At 39.2% G+C, this 21,827-nt stretch overlaps 1 protein-coding gene and 1 pseudogene across 1 annotated transcript in view; one reads left to right on the top strand and one right to left on the bottom strand.

The window, feature by feature from the left end:
* The window catches only part of PSMA8 (proteasome 20S subunit alpha 8), a 49,427-nt gene that overhangs the window by 12,002 nt on the left and 15,598 nt on the right, over positions 1–21,827 (bottom strand). Inside the window, exons 3-4 of the mRNA XM_043558505.1 lie at positions 3,382–3,506; positions 656–778 (exon numbers count right to left, since the gene is read on the bottom strand). Coding sequence (XP_043414440.1) covers positions 656–778; positions 3,382–3,506 — 248 coding nt within the window. The remainder of the gene's footprint in view (positions 1–655; positions 779–3,381; positions 3,507–21,827) is intronic.
* LOC122470905 lies at positions 9,109–21,505 on the top strand (annotated as a pseudogene).

Genomic DNA, 21,827 nt, shown 5'->3' with positions numbered 1-21,827 from the left:
GAAAACAAACTATATTCCAAGAATTATGTGGAGAAAATTGTAATGTACTGCCATATAAATTGTACCCCAAACCGATTCATAGTTTGGGGTACTCTAAGTCTCAAATAAAGGATGCGTTAAATACTTCACTATGGGGCTTAAATGCTCATTCAATTGTGTGTTAACAGCAACTGGATATATCTCTTATTTGGCCATTTACATATACTTAGGTTTGTCACATCTTTTCAAAAGGAAAAGACCTTGTGATTAATAAAACAAAGTGTTTCTCTATCCATCAAAAACCACCGTAGTTGCTGACTAGCTAAATGGTTACATAAAGTTTGTACCACCATCAGTATTTTAATGCAACAAGGGGCGCCTGGTTAAGCGTCCGACTTCGGCTCAGGTCATGATCTTGCGGTCCGTGAGTTCAGGCCCAGAGTCGGACTCTGTGCGGACAGCTCAGAGCCTGGAGCCTGTTTCAGATTCTGTGTCTCCCTCTCTCTCTGCCCCTCCCCCACTCATGCTCTCTCTCTGAGAAATGAATAAACCTTAAAAAAATTAAGAAAAATATTTTAATGCAACATAATTTTTGTCATGTCCCTGAAAACGATAAAACTTTACTGTGAATACATTTACTTAACTTCTAAACTATATTAACAAATTCATGACTTACCTTCCAAGCATGGTAAGTACCAGAGGGATCAGTCTGATATAATCTTGGGATGCCATCATCATCAAAACCTACAATTAAGGCAGAAATGCCAAAAGGTCTTCGCCCATTGCTTTGTGTATATTTCTGAAAAATAAAGTGGTTTTCAACTACTTTTTCTATGAGGCCATACAAAGAACAGCACTATTACTTACCAACTAAGAAATTCTAATAGTATTCTGTATTTCTTTAAGATCCTCTTTCTGACTTCTTCTGGAATAACTTCAATCCATGATGAAATTTTAATGAAATTAATGCATACAGTATGTAAAATTAAACAATTAAGAGTGCTTATATATGGTCTTAAAACTATTTTCTCATTGCTTTATATGCTTTTTGGTAACATAACTAGACTATAATCTTATTAATATAGCAGAGAACTGTATATGTCACACCATTTTGGTTCCCACCTAGTAAAGCTGATTTTAGTGAGCTGTGCTTTGGAAGGAAGTCCTTGGGGTTTACTCTGAGAGATACTACAGTTGTCACTACTATAATCAGTACTTTTACTTGATACTATTATCAAGGGTATTCTGTTCACTCTATACTAAGTTATCTCTACAGAAAACCCAACTAAGAGATTTCTTTCAGTTCCCAAACAAGGAAACCTTTATCTCTCTGGAAGAAAAAGCATTTTTTTCCCCTCCCAGACAACAGGGCATTGGAAACCAATTGTATTTCTTTTTACTTTACTGCCAGGAACTTCCTGAGAGTGGAATTCCCACTAATTCTGAGACTGGTGCCCCTAGAAGTCGTGCACAGGGCAGCCCTGACAGCTCAAGTCCACACCTTTTTTTCATTTTATTATTATGTATTTTTATTAGCCACTTCAAATTTTGAATGCAAATAGTTGTGCTACAAATATAAATAAACTCTTAATGAGCAGGGTTTGTGTCTTTATTCTCCTGTATTTCTTAATATTCCTAGTTCACACAGAGGTATAAAGTAAATGTTTTGTAAATATACCTCAGAGGAGAGACCCTCTTATTTGCTTAAACAACCATGTTTTTTTTTTTAATGAAAAAGTAGTACTTGCACAGGTTTAAAATAATTTAAAAGTACAAAAGGAGTATATAAAAGATCTCTTTTGTCTCACAGCCCCAGGCCCCTTCCCAGTAGCAACCCCACTATTACAGGTTTACAATGTATATTAAATGTTCTGTGTATAGCCTTTATATATCTAGAAGAAAAACTAAAGCCACAATTGGGAACCTTGTATATACAATGCTCTACATCTTGTTTTTTAGTGGGTACCTTTTTAACGACTGAGAAAATCAAGCCAAAATAAAGTAGAAAAATATAAAAATGTTGGACTTCCTTGAGACATGAATTAAAAAAAACAAAATAGGGTAATTTTTTATAAGTATATAGTCTAAAAGTTTAGTATCTAGAATATATAGTCTATAAAGAAATCTCTACATGGACAATGACAAAATCCATGCCAGAAAATATTCTAAATGCTTTAGATGTATTAATCATTTAATTCACAATGCAGCTCAACGAACTAGGTATTATTGTAATGTTTATTCCATAAAGAAGAAAATTACAAAAAAACAGACTAAATAGTGTGCTCACGGCATTAACTAGAAAGTAGCAAAGCCAGGATTCAAACCCCCAATGTGCTCCTGGAGGCGCATTCTTAACCACCAAGAGTGCCTGTCAAAAGGAAAGATAGTTTACACTAGAAGAAATGAAAATAGCAAATGAACATGTGGGAAAAAAATCAACCTCACTACTAATTATAAAATACAAATTAAAACAACTATTACAGTACTATGTTATACTTATTTGCGAAATAAAAGAAAAATGGAAACCCAAGGCTGATGATCCTTCAGGGATACATTTATGCATTGCTGGTTGCACAATAAAAATTGGTTCAATCTTTTTACCAAGCAATTTAGCTACATATAACAAGAGTCTTAAAACCAATTACAATCTCTAATCTAGTAATCTCATACTGAAAATTAATTTAACAATATAATTCAAAAAAGAAAACTAAAAGCTATGACAAAGATAGAGTAATTCTATTAAAGTACTAAATTGAGAAAGGGAATGAGAAAGGGAAAGAAACTGGAAACAATCTAAATAATTTCCAGTGAGCAACTGGAAACAGTATTACACAGTTAGTAAGAATGGTAAGTATGCATAAGGACTATGCTGGCATACATAAAGGGCACATAAAATGAGAGTAAGAGAATACTTATATACATCATGATTATATGTAATGTCAACCTGTGTATCTATGTATGGATTCAGAAGTCAAATTCAAACATGATCAGTTTTGTTTAGGTTTGCAGGTGAAAGAATCATGGGTATTTCTTTAGTAAACTTAAAAGAAAAAAAAAGGTTTTCGTTACTGTATCACGAGAAGTACAGAAATCCTCTTAAAATATGAGATTTATTGCTCTTTTAAATTTTAATAGAATTCCCAGAATTGATAGTGACTGAGGTTTCTAACGATCAAATCAATCCAGTCCACTGGAATAAGAGTGTGAATATGAAGTAAATGTGAGAAGGAATAAGGAGTTTAGTAGATTTAATGGATTAAATGAAGTAAATGTGAGGAGGAATAAGGAGTTTAGTAGATTTAATGGATTAAATGACTGGAGTGCTTATAGTATTCCCATGACAGGAACCATAATGATGCAAAAGAAGAAAGCCTGAAGAAATCTGTCGGAATACTGGCTTACCTGCTTCAAGGTTGCTATGAAGCGAGTTATATATTCTACAGTTACTGGATCCTCAACTGTAAGCTTATGACTCTGACACTCCACACGGGCTCTGTTTATTACCACTCTAGCATCAGCAGTCAGTCCTATAAAAGTAGGCAATGTGTTATTTAAAAAATGGCTTTTTTCTTATCAAAAGGTTTTTTTTTAAAGCTACTATGAAATCTTTCTTGTAATGTCCATTTTTATCAATATATGTCCATTATAAACAATTTGTAATTCTTGTAAAACAGAGTATCACTTGTCTGACATTCAACACTTAAACTGATTCATTCTTATTTGCTTTCAAAAAAAATCTTATTTATTTTGATTCAGCATGGGCCCGACATGGGGCTTCATCCCATGACTAAGAGATCATGACCTGAGCCAATATCAGGAATCGGATGCTTAACTGTCTTAGTTACCCAGGCACCCCTTATTTACTTTTTAAAGAAAATGGTTTATTTTTAATTTTTTTAAATTTATTTATTTATTTTGAGAGAGAATGAGAGAGTGAGCAGGGGAGGGGCAGAGAGAGAGGGAGAGAGAGAGAATCCCAAGCAGGCTCCACACCATCAGCATGGAGCCTGATGTGGGGCTTGAACTCATGAATCATGAGATCATGACCTGAGCCAAAACCAAGTGTCAAGCACTTAACTGACTAAGCCACCCAGGCACCCCAAGAAAATGGTTTTAAAGAATAGTAGTTAGACACTAGCATTAAGTAAACTATTTCTCAAAGATCAAAATGGTTTAATTCACAGTAGCTGAGCTGGTTATTAGGTTTTACTAACCATTTTCTAAAAATCTCTGTAGTTATAGTTTTTAAAAATGTTTAAGTTTATTTATTTAGAAAGAGAGAATTCAAGCAGGCTCCATGTTGTCAGTGCAGAACCAGACCTGGGGCTAGATCACATGAACCATGAGATCATGTCCTGAGCTGAAGTCAAGAGTCAGACACTTAACCAGCCAAGCCACCTAGGTGACCCTGTGGTTGTTTTTTAAAACCTATTTTTGGAGAAGATATCAGTGGCAGACTGATCAAAGGCTGAGGGTTTATCCTGGTTCCAAAATCAATATACTTATTACCTAAATTATGAAGTAAGCTGGATTTCTCCTTATGAAAACAATATTACTTCATTATCAAAAATCTATCCATTGCCTTCAAAATGCATTCAGTATAACTGTGACATACCACTTCTCAGCTTTTTGTCTAAAATTAAGGGTTTGAAAATCAAGAATTTTAAAACAGAAAAAGAAAACACTGTCTTCCTTTTGCCATACCAAAACATCATGTAATTGATTCTCAATACTTTATAAGGAAATAAAATGTTTCTATAAAAAACTGACCTAAAACTTAAATGCAACAGTTGCAAACATTTCATTCATTCATTCATTTATTATTTTTAAAAATTTAAATCCAAATTAGTTAACATATAGTGTAATAATAATTTTAGGAGTAGAATTTAGTGATTCATCACTTACATATAACACCCAGCGCTCATCCCAACAATGTGATATCCTCCTTAATGCCCCTCACCCCTGTAGCCCTTCCCCCCCACCCAACACTGCGCTAGCAATGCTCAGTTTGTTCTCTGTATTTAAGAGTCTCTTATAGTTTATCTGTGTTTTCATAATAGTTTTGTCTTCCTTCCCTTATGTTCATCTGTTTTGTTTCTTAAATTACATGAGTGAAATCATATATTTGTCTTTCTCTGACTTATTTCTCTTAGCATAATATAATCTAGTTCCACCCACGTTGTTGCAAATGGCAAGATTTCATTCTTCTTGATTGTCGAGTAATATTCCATCGTGTATAAATATACACCACTTCTTTATCCATTCATCAGTTGATGGACATTTTGGCTCTTTCCATACTTTGGCTATGGTTAATAGTGCTGCTACAAACACTGGGGTGCACGTGCCCCTTTGAATCAGCATTTTTGTATGCTTTGGATAGACACCTAGTAGTGCAATTGCTGGGTCATAGGGTAGTTCTATTTTTAACTTTTTGAGGAACCTCCATACTATTTCCCAGAGTGGCTACATCAGTTTGCATTCCCACCAGCAGTGCAAAAGGGTGGTTCTTTCTCTGCATCCTTGCCAACATTTGTTGTTTCTGAAGTTGTTAATTTTAGCCATTCTGACAAGTGTGAGTGGTATCTCATTGTGGCTTTATTTATTTAATTTTTAAAAACGTTTGTTTATTTTTGAGAGAGAGAGAGAGAGAGAGAGAGAGAGAGAGCGCGCGCACATGAGCGGGGAGGGGCAGAGAGAGAGGAAGACACAGATTCCAAAGCAGGCGCCAGGCTCTGAGCTGTCAGCACAGACCCTGACACGGGGCTTGAATCCACGAACCAGGAGATCATGACCTGAGCCAAAGTCAGATGCTTAACCAACTGAGCCACCATAGCGCCCCCTCATTGTGATTTTGATTTGTATTTCCTTGATGATGAGTGATGTTGAGCATCTTTTCATGTGTCTGTTAGCAATCTGGATGTCTTCTTTGAAGTGTCTATTCATGTCTTTTGACCATTTCTTCACTGGATTAATGTTTTTTGGATGCTGAGTTTGATAAGTTTTTTGGATGTTGAGTTTGATAAGTTCTTCACAGATTTTGGATACTGATCCTTTAACTGATATGTCATTTGCAAATATCTTCTCCAATTCTGTCGGTTGCCTTTTAGTTTTGTTGATTTGTTTCCTTTGCTATGCAGGAAGTTTTTATCTTAATGAGGTCCCAATAGTTCATTTTTGCTTTTGTTTCCCTTGCTTTTGGAGACATGTCAAGTAAGAAGTTGCTGTGGCCCAGGTCAAAGAGGTTGTTGCATGTTTTCTCCTCAGGATTAAAAAAAAATTTTTTTTAATGTTTATTTTTGAGAGAGAGAGTGTGAGCAGGGAAGGAGAGCAGACACTGAGGGAGATATAGAATCCAAAGCAGGCTCCAGGCTCTGAGCTGTCAGCATAGAGCCCTACACAGGGCTCAAACCCACAAATGGTGAGATCATGACCTGAGCCAAAGTCAGATGATTAACTGAGCCACCCAGGCGCCCCTCTCCTCTAGGATTTTGATGGCTTCCTGTCTTATGTTTAGGTCTTTCATCCATTTTGAGTTTATTTTTGTGTTTGGTGTAAGAAAGTGGTCCAGGTTCATTCTTCTGCTTGTCGCTGCCCAGTTTTCCTAATACCATTTGCTGAAGAGACTGTCTTTTTTCCATTGGATATTCTTTCCTGCTTTGTCAAAGATTAGTTGGCTATACGGTTGTGGGTCCATTTCTGGGTTCTCTATTCTGTTCCATTGACGTATATGTCTGTTGTTGTGCCAGTACCATACTGTCTTGATGACTACAGTTTTGTTTGGTTTTCTTTTTCAGGATTGCTTTGGCTATTTGGGGTCTTTTCTGGTTCCATACAAATTTTTAGGATTGTGTGTTCTAGCTCTGTGAAGAATGATGGTGTTATTTTGATAAGGATTACATTGAATATGTAGATTGCTTTGGGTAGTATAGACATTTTAACAATATTTGTTCTTCCAATCCAGGAGCATGGAATGTTTTTCCATTTTTTTGTGTCTTCTTCAATTTATTTTATAAGTTTTCTATAGTTTTCAGTGTATACATTTTTCACCTCTTTGGTTAGGTTTATTCCTAGATACGCCTATTCCAGCTTTCTTTTGATGACCATTAGCATGATAGATGGTTTTCCACCCCTTTACTTTCAATCTGTCAGTGTCTTTGGGTCTAAAATGAGTATCTTGTAAGCAGAATATAGATGGGTCTTGTTTTCTTATCCATTCTGATACTCTGTCTTTTGATTGGAGTGTTTAGTCCATTGACATTTACAGTGTGTACTGAAAGATATGAATTTAGTGCCATTGTGTTGCCTGTAGTGTTGGGGTTTCTGACGATGTTCTCTGGTCCTTTATAGTCTTTGTTGCTTTTGGTCTTTTTTGTTTTTTGTCTTTTCTCCACTCAAAGAGTCCCCATTAAAATTTCTTGCAAGGCTGGTTTAGCAGTCATGAACTTTAGTTTTTATTTGTGGGAAACTCTTTATCTCTCCTATTTTTGAATGACAGTCTGGCTGGATAAAAAATTCTTGGCTGCATATTTTTCCGATTCAGCACATTGAATATATCCTGCCACTCCTTTCTGGCCTGCCAAGTTTTTGTGGATAGGTCTGCTGCAAACATGATCTGTCTTCCCTTATAGGTTGACTTTTTCCCCTTGCTGCTTTCACAATTCTTTCCTTGTCTGTGTAGTTTGTGAATTTGACTATGAGATGCCTTAGTGATGGTCAGTTTTGGTTGAATCTAATGGGAGCTCTCTGTACTTCTTGGACTTTGAGGTCTATGTCCTTCCCAGCTTAGGAAAGTTTTCTGCTATAATTTGCTCACACATAAACCAGATTCTGCCCCTTTTTCTCTCTCTTCATCTTCTGGGACACCTATGATTCAGTGTTATTCCTTTTTAATAAGTCACTGAGTTCTCTAAGTCTTATAATCATGATCTTTTGCCTTTGTTTCCCCCTTTTTTTCTGCTTCATTATTGTCTATAAATCTGATCTTCTAAATCACTGATTCCTTGCTGTGCTTCATCCATTCTTGCCATCGTTGCATCCATTTAAGATTGCATCTCGGTTACAGCATTTTTAATTTCATCCTGACTAGATTTTATTTCTTTTATTTACACAGAAAGGGATTCTATGCTTTTTTAAACTCCAGCTAGTATTCTTATTATCGTGGTTCTAAATTCTAATTCAGACATCTTGCTTATATCTGTGTTAAGCCCCTGGCTGTCATTTCTTCCTGTTCTTTCTTTTGGGGTGAATTCCTTCATTTTGCCATTTTAGAGGAAGAAAAAAAATTAATAAAAAAAAATTAAATTAAAAAATTAAAAACAAAAAAAAATCAAATAAAGGAAGCTAGATCATAGGTGTGCTTTGGTCTGCTTACTGAAAAAGCTTGATAGAGAAAAATGGAAAAGAAATGAAAAAAAGAAAAAAATTAAAAATTAAAATACTTATAATAAAATAGAACGAAATAAAGAAAATGAAGTAGAGTAAAAAATTTAAAAAGTAATGTAAAAAAAAATTTATCTTTCTGTATCCAAGAATGAGGAAAAAAGAAGAAAAAAGAAAACTAATATTTAAGCAAAAACAGAAGCAAAGAAAACGAACAAGACAATTGAACCAGCAAACAGAACGAAACCCAAATGAAGTTACAACCCGTTTCCCCTACGACTGAAACTATGAAGCCTTCTATAGTCTGTATACTAAGCAGGTGACATGACCTGTACCGATCTTCTAGGGGATGTGCTTGGAGGGTGCAGTTGGGCAGGGCTTAGTGTGAAGGCTCCATGCTCCACTAGGTGGTGCTGCATAGCTTACTGGGTGGATCAGTGTTGTGTGGCCATGGTGCATGCATGCCTGTGTGTGGGAGAGGCAGAGATGACTTCACCCAACTCCCTAGTCTCTGGCACAGAAACTTCAGGCTCTTACCGACTCAGGATCAAACACCCCTCCTTTGTTTCAGGCCTCCATCCATTCCCTGCTTCTATTTTATCCATGTCCAAGTTGTCTGCCTGTCAGGTGGCACCTCCCTCCAGAGTTTTCACTCAGATGGGGTTGTGTTTCAAAACACCACAGTTCAGAGACTCCTGCAGCTTGGACCTGCACTGACTCTCTGTGGGAGGGTATCACTGAGCAGTGGCCATGTGCCAGTTTCCCCCAGAAAACTTCTGTACAATCACATGGGAGCACAGGTTCAGAGTTTACGGCAAACCACATCACGCAGCTGGTGCCAGGCTTTACCTCATCCTGGCATCTTTGTTCCAGTGTCAGCAAAAATGGCTGCTCTCTGGGGTCTGCTGGGACCTTTGCCTGTGGGGAGGCCATATGGCCTCTACCAAATGCACTCTGAGCAGGAGAACTGCTTCTCCTCATGTGGCACATGGACCCTTCAGGCCACACTGCCTGTTTCTGGGGATTTGCCTTGCTTCCTCACCAGAGCACTGCCAGGCACTGACCTCCAAAACTTAAGATTCTGTGCTCCACTGTTTATAGAATTCTGGTGGTATTGAAACCCTCTCCTTTCCTCCTGTCAATGGTTTTGGGGAACAAATTTCTGGTTCAGTCCCCTGCAAGTGTTTTCACGTTCTCTCCTTCTCTCCAGCTACTTTCGGGAGAGTGCTTTTCTTGCATGATCCCAATGTGCTGTACTCTTCTCCTTTCTTTCTCTGTCTTCTCTCCACAAAAACAGCTCCCCAGCCTCTGCAGCTTTTCTCTCCCCCAGTTCACCTCTCTGCACTGTGTAGCCACTGAGTTCTGTGGCTAAAGTTATGCAGATTGTTGTGTTAATCCTCAGAACAATCTCCTAGGTGTTCAAATTGGTTTGGTACTAATCTAGCTGTGTTTCAGAGATGAGACAAGTTCAGGGTCTTCATTCTTCTCTGCCATCTTAACCGCCTTCCCTGCAAACATTTCTATTAAAGACTTTTGGCATTTGACCTTCACATGGCTGGTTTCTTTCCCACTCTCTTAATACCATACTTCCCAGAAAATGCATTCACAAAATCTCTGAAACTGTCATTTCTCACATAACCATCAGTCTTTTGCAGTCACAAACTCATGTTCCACTTCCCCGCCATTTCAAATTGTGTTTCTACAAACCTAGATGAATTATCAGTCCCTGAAGATAGATAATAGTAGTCAACAATGAAGAACCTGTCACAATATGCCACTAAGAATCACCCTAACCCTCATGGGTAGGGTTCAAATTTTAATCAGATAGTTAAGGGAAAAACCAATTTTCTTCTCTTGTAAATGTTATATGAGAGAGGTGGCTGGTTGGCTTAGTCGGTAGAGCATGTGACTCTGGATCTGGGGTGGTGAGATCAAGCCCCACATTGGGAATAGAGCTTATTTTTAAAAATGTTAAAAACCTATAAAGGAACTTCTCTATTGGGTTTTCACATACATGTCATAGAGTGTTCTCCATTAAAAAAAAAAAAGATGAGGGGCACCTAGCTGGCTCAATCAGTAGAGCATGCAACTCTTGATTTTGGGGTCATGAGTTCAAGCCCCATGTTGGGGGTAGAGTTCACTTAAAAAGTTAAAACATGTTTTATAAAATTTGTTATATAAGAGAAAGAAATGGGAGGAGATTGACTTGCCTATTCTATGGATTAAAAGCTTTGTTCAATCACAAAATGTGATGAGAGAGGAGATTTCTATGTTATTTCCCCTTTACAATGTAAATATGATCCAAAACCATAGAAACATAGAAGTATATTTAGGAAGCAGTGACATAACTGACACAAGAAAAAAAATTAGTAATAAATTTGCCAAACCATATGAGTAATACAGTTATTTAATGTAGGAAACAGAAGTTACACTAATCAATACTAAATGGCTAAGAAAAAGAGAACACATTTTACTTAAAGATACAACTGAAAATTGCAATTTCACATTCTATGGGTTACCTTTTAGTTTGCTGATTGTTTCTTTCACTGTGCAGAAGCTTTTTATTTTGATAAAGTCCCAATAGTTTATTTTTGTTTTTGTCTCCCTTGCCTCAGGAGACTTACCTAAAAAGAAGTTGCTAAGGCTGATGTCAAAGAATTACTATGCTCTCTTCTAGGAGAGTTATGATTTCATGTCTCACAGTTAGGTCTTTAATCCCTTTTGAATTTACCTTCGTGTAGGGTTTAAGAAAGTGGTCCAGTTTCAGTCTTTTGCATGTTGCTATCTAGTTTTTCCAACACCACTTGTTGAGGAGACTGTCTTTTTCATTGGATATTCCTTCCTGCTTTGTAAAAGATTGAACATATATTTGTGGGTTCATTTCTGGGTTTTCTATTCTGTTCCATTGACCTATGTGTCTATGTTTGTGCCAGTACCATACTATATTGATCACTACAGCTTTGTAATATAACTTGAAGTCTGGAATTGTGATGCCTCTGGCTTTGCTTTTCTTTTTCAAGGCTGCTTTGGCTATTCGGGGTCTTTTGTGGTTCCATACAAATTTTAAAATTGTTTGTGCTAGATTCTGTGAAAAATGCTATTGGTATTTTGATAGGGATAGCATTAAATGTGTAGATTGTAGAATCGACATTGTAACAATATTTGTTCTCCTTATGGAATGGGAGAAGATATGCCATATCTGATAAAGGGTTAGTATCTAAAATATGTAAAGAACTTCTAAAACAATACCCTAAAACCAAACAATTCAATTTAAAAATGGGCAGAAGACATAAACAGACATCTTTTCAAAAAAAACATACAGATAACCAACAGACACATGAAAGGATGCACAACATCACTCATCATTAGGGAAATACTATAATGAGGTATCACCTCACACCTGTCAGAATGGCTAAAATCAACACCAGAAGAAACAACAGGTGTTGGCCAGGATGTGGAGAAAAAGGAACTCTCTTGCACTGTTAGCCGAAATGCAAACTAGTGCAGCCACTCTAGAAAACAGTACGGCAGTTCCTCAAAAAGTTAAAAATACCACCACTCTGCAATCCAGCAATCACATTACTAGGTATTTACCCAAAGAATACAAAAATACTAATTCAAAGGGATACATGCACCTCAATGTTTATAACAGCAGTATCTAGAATAGCCAAATTATGGAAACAGCCCAAGTGTCACTGATTGAAGAATGTATAAAGAAGATGTCGGGGTGGGGGGCAGGGAGTGCCTCGGTGGCTCAGTCGACTCATCCAACGTCAGCTCAGGTCATGATCTCATGGTTCATGAGTTTGAGCCCCTTGTCAGGCTCTGTGCTGACAGCTCAGAGCCTGGAGCCTGCTTTGAATTCTGTGTCTCACTCTCTCTCTCCCCCTCCCCCACTCACACTTTCTATTTCTCAAAAAGAAACAGTAAAAAAAGTTTTTAAAAAGATGTGGTGTATACACACACACACACACACACACACACACACACACACACCAGAATACAACTCAGCCATAAAAAGAACACAATCTTGCCATTTGCAACACCGTGTATAGAGCTAGAGATAGCTGCTAAGTGAAATAAGTCAGTCAGAGAAAGACAAATACCATATGATTTCACTTATATGTGGAATTTAAGAAACGAAACAAATGAGCAAAGGGAGAAAAAAAGAGGAAACCAAGGAACAGACTCTTAATTATAGGGATCAAACTGATGGTTACAAGAGGAGAGGTGGAGGGGTATAAGTTAAATAGGTGATGGGAATTAAGGAGTGCACCTGTGATGATCACTGGGTGATCAGGAAGTGTTGACTCACTGTACTGTGCACCTGAAACTAATATTACACTGTATGTTAACGGACCAGAATTTTTTATTTTTATCTTTTATTTCAGAGAGAAAGAGTATGTGAGTGGAGGAGAGGGGCAGAGGGAGAGACTCTTAAGCCGGCCCCATGCTCAGTGAGGAGCCCAATGGTGGGCTCGATCTCACGACTCTGAGATCATGGCCTGAACCGAAATCAAGAGTTGGACATTCAACCGACTGAGCTACCCAGGTGCCCCTACTAATTGGAATTTAAATAAACACTTAAAAAAAAAGAAAACTACAATTTTACTGTCTCTATAAATAAGCAATCTATAGAAGAAATAAGTCCTCTGTCTAGTGCTTTTAAATTCACACCACAACTTTATCTTGAAGATACTATCGCACTGTAAAATTTCTACTTTTAAATGAAATTCTACATGGTACATGAATTATTTTTTCAAAGTCTTTGATTTTTTTCCTAAAAGCTATTTTCTAAACATTACAAATACAATGTAATAACAATACTGACAAAAGAATGTGATTTTTTTTCAAGATGGAACTATTTTTTTCTGATATGTACTCAACACAACATATTCCAACAGCAGGAATAAAAGCTACCATACAAATTATACGTATTATTCAGTAACCCACTATTACTAATATATATTGTGGATACTTCTCATGTCAATATGGACAGATCCTGTGGCCTCCTTTTTTAACTGCTACTAAATAATAAGAATGATAACATGGTAGTAGTAGTAATTGTAGTGTAATAGTAATAATATATGCCAGACTTTGTTCTAAATGTTTTTTATGTATTAATTCATTTAATTCTTGTAACAAATCAGTAAGGTACACACTATCCTTAACCTCACGTTAAAGAAGACTAAACTGAGGCAAGCAGCAATAGTTAAGTACCTTGCCCACAATTATAGATGTAGTGGGCAGTGGAGTTTGGCTAAGAATCCAGTTGGTATGGTTCCGGAGCCCGTACTTTTGAGCAACTCCTTGGATATGCAATGGCTAATTATACTACTTCCCAGTAACAGACATTTAGGTGTTTTCTGACTACAAAGGTCAATTAACATGTGGGGGAGAATATTACTAAATGTTTATTTTACTCTGCTAAAAAGTCAAATTCATATTAAAATTATTTTTATATTATAGTCAGAAAATTATGCATATCAGAAGTTAAAGCATTCCATATCTTTTCTACTAAGATGATTTCAAATTTTTTTTCTTTTATTGAAGTAAAATACATATCATAAAATTTACCATTTTAACCATTTCTAAGCTTACAGTTCAGTGGAGTTAAGAATATTTGCAGTGTTTGGGGTGCCTGGGTGGCTCAGTCGGTTAAGCATCCAACTTTGGCTCAGGTCATGATCTCACAGTTCATGAGTTCGAGCCCCGCATCGGGCTCTGTGCTGACAGCTCAGAGCCTGGAGCCTGCTTCGGATTCTGTCTCCCTCTCTCTGCTCCTCCCCCGCTCATGCTGTCTCTCTTTCTCCTAAAATAAATAAATAACATTAAAAACAATTAAAAAAAAAGGGGGGGGCACCTGGGTGGCTGAGTCGGTTGAGTGTCCAACTTCAGCTCAGGTCATGATCTCATGCTCCATGAGTTGGAGCCCCGCCTCGGGCTCTGTGCTGACAGCTCAGAGCCTGGAGCCCGCTTCAGATTCTGTGTCTCCCCCTCTCTCTGCCCCTCCCCTGCTCATGCTCTGTCTCTGTCTCAAAAATAAATTAAAAAAATTTTTTTTAAAAAAGAATATTTTCAGTGTTTGGGAAATCATCACCACCCATCTCTGGGAATTTTTTTTTTTTTAATTTTTTTAATGTTTACTTATTTTTGAGACAGAGGGAGACAGAGTGCGAGTGGGGAGGGGCAGAGAGAGAGGGAGACACAGAATCGGAAACAGGCTCCAGGCTCTGAGCTGTCAGCACAGAGCCCGATGCGGGGCTCGAACTCACGGAGTGCGAGATCATGACCCGAGCCAAAGTCGGCCGCCCAACCAACTGAGCCACCCAGGCGCCCCGCATCTCTGGGAATTTTTATCTTCTCAAACTGAAACTCTGAGCCCATGAAATAACCTCCCATTTCCCCTCCCCGACAGACCCTGGCAACCACCATTCTATTCTCTGTGTCTATGAATTTGACAAATAGTATTCTCATATAAATGGAACCATATAGTAATTAGCCTATTATGACTGCTTATTTCACTTACTATAAGGTCTTCAAGATTCCTCCATGTAGTAGTATGTTTCAGAATTTCTTTCTTTTTTTAGGGCTGAATTATATTCCACTGTATACATATAGCACATTATGTTTACCCATTCATCCATTGATGGACACCTGGGTTGTTTCCATCTTTTAGCTACTGTGATTAATACTGTTATGAATATGGGTATACAAATATCTCTTTGAGTCACTGCTCTCAGTTCTTTTAGATATATACCCAGAAGTGGAACGGTTGGATCACACGGTAATTCAATATTTACTTTTTTATGAATTCGCCATATTGTTTTCAATAGTGACTACACCATTTTACATTCTCACCAACAGTGCATAAGGGAATTCTCCACATTCTTGTTATTTATTTCTTTATTTATTTCTTATAATAGCCATCCTAATGGATGTGAAGTGGTGATTCATTGTGGTTTTGATTTTCATTTTCTCTAATGATTAGTTATGTTGAGCATTTTTTCATGTGTTTATTGGCCATTTGTATCTCTTCTTTGGAGACATATCTTTTAAGTCTTTGCTTATTTTTGAATTGGGGTGTCTGCTTCTTTGTTGTTGTGTTCTAAGTATTCTTTATATATTCTGGTTATCAATCCTTTCAGACATATAATTTTGCAAATATTTTCTCCCATTTCATAGACTGCCTTTTCACTGTCGACTTTGATTATGAGGTAGTCCAATTTACATTTTTTTACTCCAAAAAATCACTGTCAAATCCAATTTCACAAAACTTTTCTCCTATGTATTCCTCTGAGTTTTAAAGCGTTAGGTTTTATGCGTAGTTAATTCATTTAAAAAATTTTTATTTTTAGTGTTTATTTTTGAGACAGAGAGAGACACAGCATGAGCGGGGAAGGGGCAGAGAGAGAGGGAGACACAGAATCCGATGCAGGCTCCAGGCTCTGAGATGTCAGTACAGAGCCAGATATGGGGCGCGAACTCATGGACCACGAGATCATGACCTGAGCCAAGTTGGATGCTTAACTGACTGAGCCACCCAAGTACCCCATTAGTTAACTCATTTTGAGTTAATTTTTGCATATAATGTTAGCTAAGGTTTTATTCTTTAACATTTAGATATTCAGTTTCCCCAGAACCATTTGTTGAAAAGACTATCTTTTCCCCATTAAATACTCTTGATAATCTTGTCAAAAATCATTTGGCCATGTATATGAGGATTATTTCTGGGCTGCCCATTATATTCTATTGGTCTGTATGTCCATATGTTTTTGTTTTAGGTTTATTTATTTATTTGGGGGGGGGAGGGGGAGAGAGAGAGAGAGATCGCTCTCAGAGAGAGAGAGAGAGGCTCTCAGTGAGAACCTTGAGATTATGACCTGAGCTGAAATCAAGAGTCAGCCGCTTAAAGCACTGAGTCATCCAGGAGCCCCTATATGTCCATCTTTATGTTAGTACTGCAGTGGTTTGACAAGTTTTGAAATCAGGAAGCATGAGTTGTCCAGATTTGTAATTTTCCAAGACTGTTTCAAGGTTCCATATGAATTTTAGTTTTTTCTGTTTCTGAAAAAAACTCATTGGAAATTTGACAGGGATATACCAAATCATTGCTTTGGGTAGTACTGATATCTTAACAATATTAATCTTCTAATCCATGATCAGGGGATGTCTTTCCATTTATTTGTGTCTTCTTAAATTTCTTTCAGTAATGTTTTATAGTTTTCAACATACAAGTCTTTTGCCTCCTTAGTTAAATTTCTAAGTATTTTAGTATTTTTTATACCATTGTAAATAGAATTATTTCTCTTAATTTTCCTTTTCAGATTGTTCATTGTCAGTATATAGATAAGCAACTAATTTTTGTGTATGTTGACATTGTTTCCTGCAACTTTTTTCAGTTCATTTATTTCAATTTCAATTTCATTTATTACCTCTGACAATGTTGTGTTTTTTTTTTTTTTTTTAATCCTTAGGGTTTTCTATATACAAGATCACGTAATCCATAAACAAAGCTAATTTTATTCCTTTCCAATTTAGATGCCTTTTCTTTTCTTGCCTAGTTGCTCACACTAGGACTTTCCTTATTATGTTAAATAGAAGTGGCAAAAGCAGACATCCTTGACTTATTCCTGATCTTAGAGGAAAAACTTTCAGTCTTTCGTAACTGGGTATGATGTTTGCTGTGAGTTTTTCATAAATGGCTTTTGTTATGTTGAGGTCTTTTCCTTCTATTCCTAGTTTGTTGAGTGTTTTCATCATGAAAGGGTATGGAATTTTGTCAAATGCTTTTTCAGAATCGATTGAGATGATCATGCTGTTTTTCTCTTCATTTTGTTGATGTAGTATAGTACGTTGATTGATTTTCAAGTGTTGAACTATCTTGGCACTCCAGGAATAAAGGCCGCTTGGTTACAACACATAAATCCTTTAATTTGCTGAATTTGGTTTGCTAGTATTTTGGTGAGGATTTTTACATCAATATTTATACGTGTAGTTTTCTTTTCTGGTAGTGTCTTTGTCTGGTTTTGGTATCATGGTAAGGCTGGCCTCATAGAATATTGAGTTTGGAAGTGTTCTTTCTTCTTCAATTTTCTGGAAGAGTTTGAGAGTGACTGGTATTAATTCTTTTTTAAATGTTTGGTAGAATTCACCAGGGAAACCATCAGGTCATGTTTTTTGTTGTTTGTGTTTGTTTCTTTTAATTGGGTTTTTGATCACTGGTTGACTCTTACTATACATCTGTTGAGAATTTCTATTTCATCTTGAGTAACTTCAGGTAATTTGTATGTTTCAAGAAATACGTCAATTTCTTCTAGATTATCTCATTTGTTGGTATATGATTGCTCATAGTACTCTCTGATAATCCTTTTTATTTCTGTAAAATCATTAGTAATGTTCCCTTTTTCATTTCTACTTTTAATTAGGTCTTCTTTTATTCTTAGTCTACCTAGTTAACGGTTTGTCAATAGTATTGATCTTTTCAAAGAACCAAGTATTGGGTTTATTGATTTTTCTCTCTTGCTTTCCTATTCTCTGTTTTATATACCTTTTTTTCTTATAATCTTTTATTTTCCCTATCTTCCTTTATTATTTCCTTCCTGGTGGTAGCCTTAGGGTTAGTTCTTCTTTTTCTAGTTCTTAAGGTGTAAGAATAGGCTACTGAATTGAAATCTTTTTTTTTTTTTTTTAAAGTAAACGGTTATAGCCACACATTTTCCTCTTAGCACTGCTTTTGTTGCATTCCGTAAGTCTGACATGTTGTGTTTTCATTTTCATTTGTCTCAAGATATTTTCTGATTTCTCTTGTGATTTCCTCTTTGGTCAATGGATTTTTTAGGAGTGCAGTTGACCCTTGAACAATGTGAGCACTGGGGCACTAACTGACCCCCCCAAGTGAAATCTGCACATAACTTTTGACTCCTCAAAAAACTTAACTACTAATAGCCTACTGTTGCCTGAAAGCCTTATTAATAACATAGTCAATTAACATATATTTTGTATGTTATATGTATTATATGCTGTATTTTTAAAACACAGTAAGCTAGAGAAAAAAGGTTATTAAGAAAATCATAAGGAAAATATATTTACAATGCTGTATGTAAAAAAATCTACATATATGTGGACCTGTGTAGTTCAAACCTGTGTCATTCAAGGGTCAACTGTATTGTTTAATTCCCACACATCTGTGGAATTTTTCAGCTTTCCTTCTGTTGATTTCTAGTTTTATTTCATTTTGATTGGAAATGATACTTTGTATGATTTCGATCTTTCAAAAATTTATCAAAATTTGTTTTGTGGCAAGGTGGCTGTTTTTAAAGGTGTTTGTTATTCTTTTTAAATTTTTATTTATTTGAGAGAGAGAGAGAAAGAGAATGATCACACACTTGAGGGAGGGGTAGAAAGAGGGAGAGAGAGAATCCCAAGCAGGTTCTGCCATGTGAAGCTGGATCCCATGAACCTCAAGATCATGACCTGAGCCAAAATCAAGAGTTGGACGCTTAACCGACTGAGCCACCAGGTGCCCCAAGATGATTACTTTTTTAAGACAGAAAGATAAAGGCTATTTTTTTGCTTAATAATCAATATAAAATCCTGGTTTGAAAAAGCATCGTTAGAAAATGTGTGCATGTGGCCGTGTGCCCGTGTCCAAGTGGTAGGCGGCTGTTGCCTGCCCAGGCGCAACCTGCCCATATGCAACACTGGGGCCATGGGGAGGCCTGGCGGCCCTGGAGGAAAAAACGTCCTGCTGTCTGCAGACGGCCAGGCCCCAGAAGACACCACTAGCCCTTCCTCAGAGAGAAGGGGTCCAGACAGCTGCTGTGATGTCCATCCTGTTTCCCAACCTGAAGGGCAGCTGCTTCGAGCACCTCTGTACCAGAGACTCCTCTACCCTGCCCAGTGTTGCTGCAGTCCCACCTCAGCTCCAACTCCCACGTTGTCATGGAAGCCCAAGGTTCAGGCGGCTGAGGATATGTTCCCCAATGACTGAAACCCACTGCCTGTAGAGTTCCTGGACCTGAGGGTACCACAGGCTGGCAGGGGGGCTCCAGCCCAAAGGTGTGTGGCCATGGCAGAGGGCCTCAGAGCTGGAGGACATGGGCCCACAAGCTGCCTGAAGAGTTAGAGTAAGACCCCAGGACTCAGACCTCCAGGGAAGCCTGGCCTCACTGGAGGAGCTGTTCTCGAACATGGCAGTCCCAAGCCCAAAGACTCTGGCTCCAGTGGTGGACACCCACACCTTGTTCCAGTTCACCTCTGTGGCCTCACAGACCTACGTCAATAGCTTAGATCACTCAGTGCAGGAGAAGGAGGAACAGGCCCTGGAGCAAGGGCAAGAGGAGCTGCCTCTGCACAACTGTCCAGACCTTGACTCCCTGGTCTGGATGAAGATGAAGTGCCTGCCACACTTGGGCACAGGATGCTGGTGGAGAGATTTTTCACGTCACTGCAGGTCATTCCACCAGCACATCCTGGACAGACTGTTTCTACCCATCTGTCCCCCCTGTGTTGCATCCTGGATTTTTTACACCTGAAGTCACACAGCCACCTGGAAGGGCTGTTCCTCACTGCCCGTCGGCCCAGCAGCTCTCCTTCCTGTGCAGCCTCTACCTGCACACCCCTGACTACCTGGTGCTCCTGCTCCAGGGGCTCTTCCAGCTGCTGACACAGTCTCCAGAAACTTCTTCAGGAGTCTTTGGCCTCCTATGGGATTTCGACATGGACGGGCTCTTCCATCAGTCTGATGGAGACAAGCACTGGTGGTGCCCCTTTGCTGCAAGAGGTCATGAAGGCATTTCACATCCTGGGAGCCCGCAACCCTGCTCTGGGCCTGCAGGGGCCCTGTTGGCACAGTGGGAGAGTGCTTAAAAATGACATGGGGCGCCTGGGTGGCGCAGTCGGTTAAGCGTCCGACTTCAGCCAGGTCACGATCTCGCGGTCCGTGAGTTCGAGCCCCGCGTCAGGCTCTGGGCTGATGGCTCGGAGCCTGGAGCCTGTTTCCGATTCTGTGTCTCCCTCTCTCTCTGCCCCTCCCCTGTTCATGCTCTGTCTCTCTGTCCCAAAAATAAATAAAAAACGTTGAAAAAAAAAAATGACAGTGGCCATGGGGCACCTGGGTGGCTCAGTCAGTCAAACATCTGACTCTTGACCTTGGCTCAGATCATGATCTCATTAACTGTGAGATTAAGCCCTGCGTTGGGCTCTGTGCTGACAGCGTGGACCCTGCTTGGGAGTTTCTCTCTTACTCTCTGCCCTTCCCCTGCTCTCTCTCTCTCTCAAAATAAAATAATAAATTTTTTAAAAAACCACTAAAAAACAATAACAGTAGCCTGAGCTGAAGTGAGCAGCAGGACACTCCCCCAGAGACTGCCTTGGATATCAGCCCGAGCTACATCCATTAAGTTCCTGACACTGTGTGCCCCGGCCCAGCCAGGGACCTCTTGGGCCTGATGGAGCCGCTGTGCTGAGTCAGCCTGGACGTGGGGCTCCACCTGCTGCCCAAGCCTGATTGCCATCAGTCTCTGCCTTCTGCTGGTCGAGAACTTCCAGGGGTGGCCAGGGAAGCTCCAGCAGCTGTGCTGCACCCCAAGCAAGGTGTCAGAGTACCGCCACAATCTGCTGGTACTTGCATAGTTCTTTCTGACCTCCCAGACTAGGCAGCTTCAAAGCCAGCTCAGCCTTGTGGTTGTTGCACGGATGCTGGACCAGCAAGAGACACTACTCCCTCTCTGGCAAGAGAAGGCCCAGCTGTCTTTGCTTAGCCGGCTCCTGAGCCTCAGGAGGCCATCATCCCTCAGGCAGTACCTGGGCTCTGAGACCTTGCCACCGTGGCAGGAGCAATAGCAAAAGGCCAGCACCAAACAAGACCATAATGTTTGCTCCCTGTGTCCCACTCTTCTGACACTCGCTGGGGTGGTGGTCAGCTGCAGGACATTACTCCAGACCAATGGGGAGGGCTGCAGCAGCCATGCATGAAGTTGGACCGCCTCTCAGCAACCATACCCGGGAGGGCCCCCAGGCCACGCACCCAACCAGACTCAAGGACCTAGCTGCCCAGACTAGACTACCCCAGATATCCGCTGGAAGGTGCTGCTGGCCCCACTGCTGGCCGCAGGCCCAGTACTTCAGCCCCTGGAAAGACTAAAGGAGCAGGGCAGGGATGGCCCCAGGCTCTAGGCTCTGGCAGGAAGTGAACAGGGCTCAGAGAACAGAAGGAAGTGAAGAACGGAGGCCAGAGGAAGACCACTGTGATGAAGTAAGAGCCTGCCTCCACACTGCCCCTGACCCCCACCAGGCAACGATGCAGCCTGGCCCTGCCTGGCCCACCCCTCTGCTCTCCTTCCCTCCCAGCCACTTCCTCTGCCCCATGGCCTTTGTCTCCACACTCCAGTTTCCTTGGGCTTCCTGGGACCTCCTCACCCTCCTTCCTCTCTCTGTCACTAACGTGAACTTTCTTTGTGCACATT

The sequence above is a fragment of the Prionailurus bengalensis genome, chromosome D3 (genome assembly GCF_016509475.1).
Source record: "Prionailurus bengalensis isolate Pbe53 chromosome D3, Fcat_Pben_1.1_paternal_pri, whole genome shotgun sequence".
Lineage (NCBI taxonomy): Eukaryota > Metazoa > Chordata > Mammalia > Carnivora > Felidae > Prionailurus > Prionailurus bengalensis.
The sequence above is the reverse complement of the archived record's forward strand: the minus strand, read 5'-3'. Positions and strand labels throughout refer to the sequence as shown.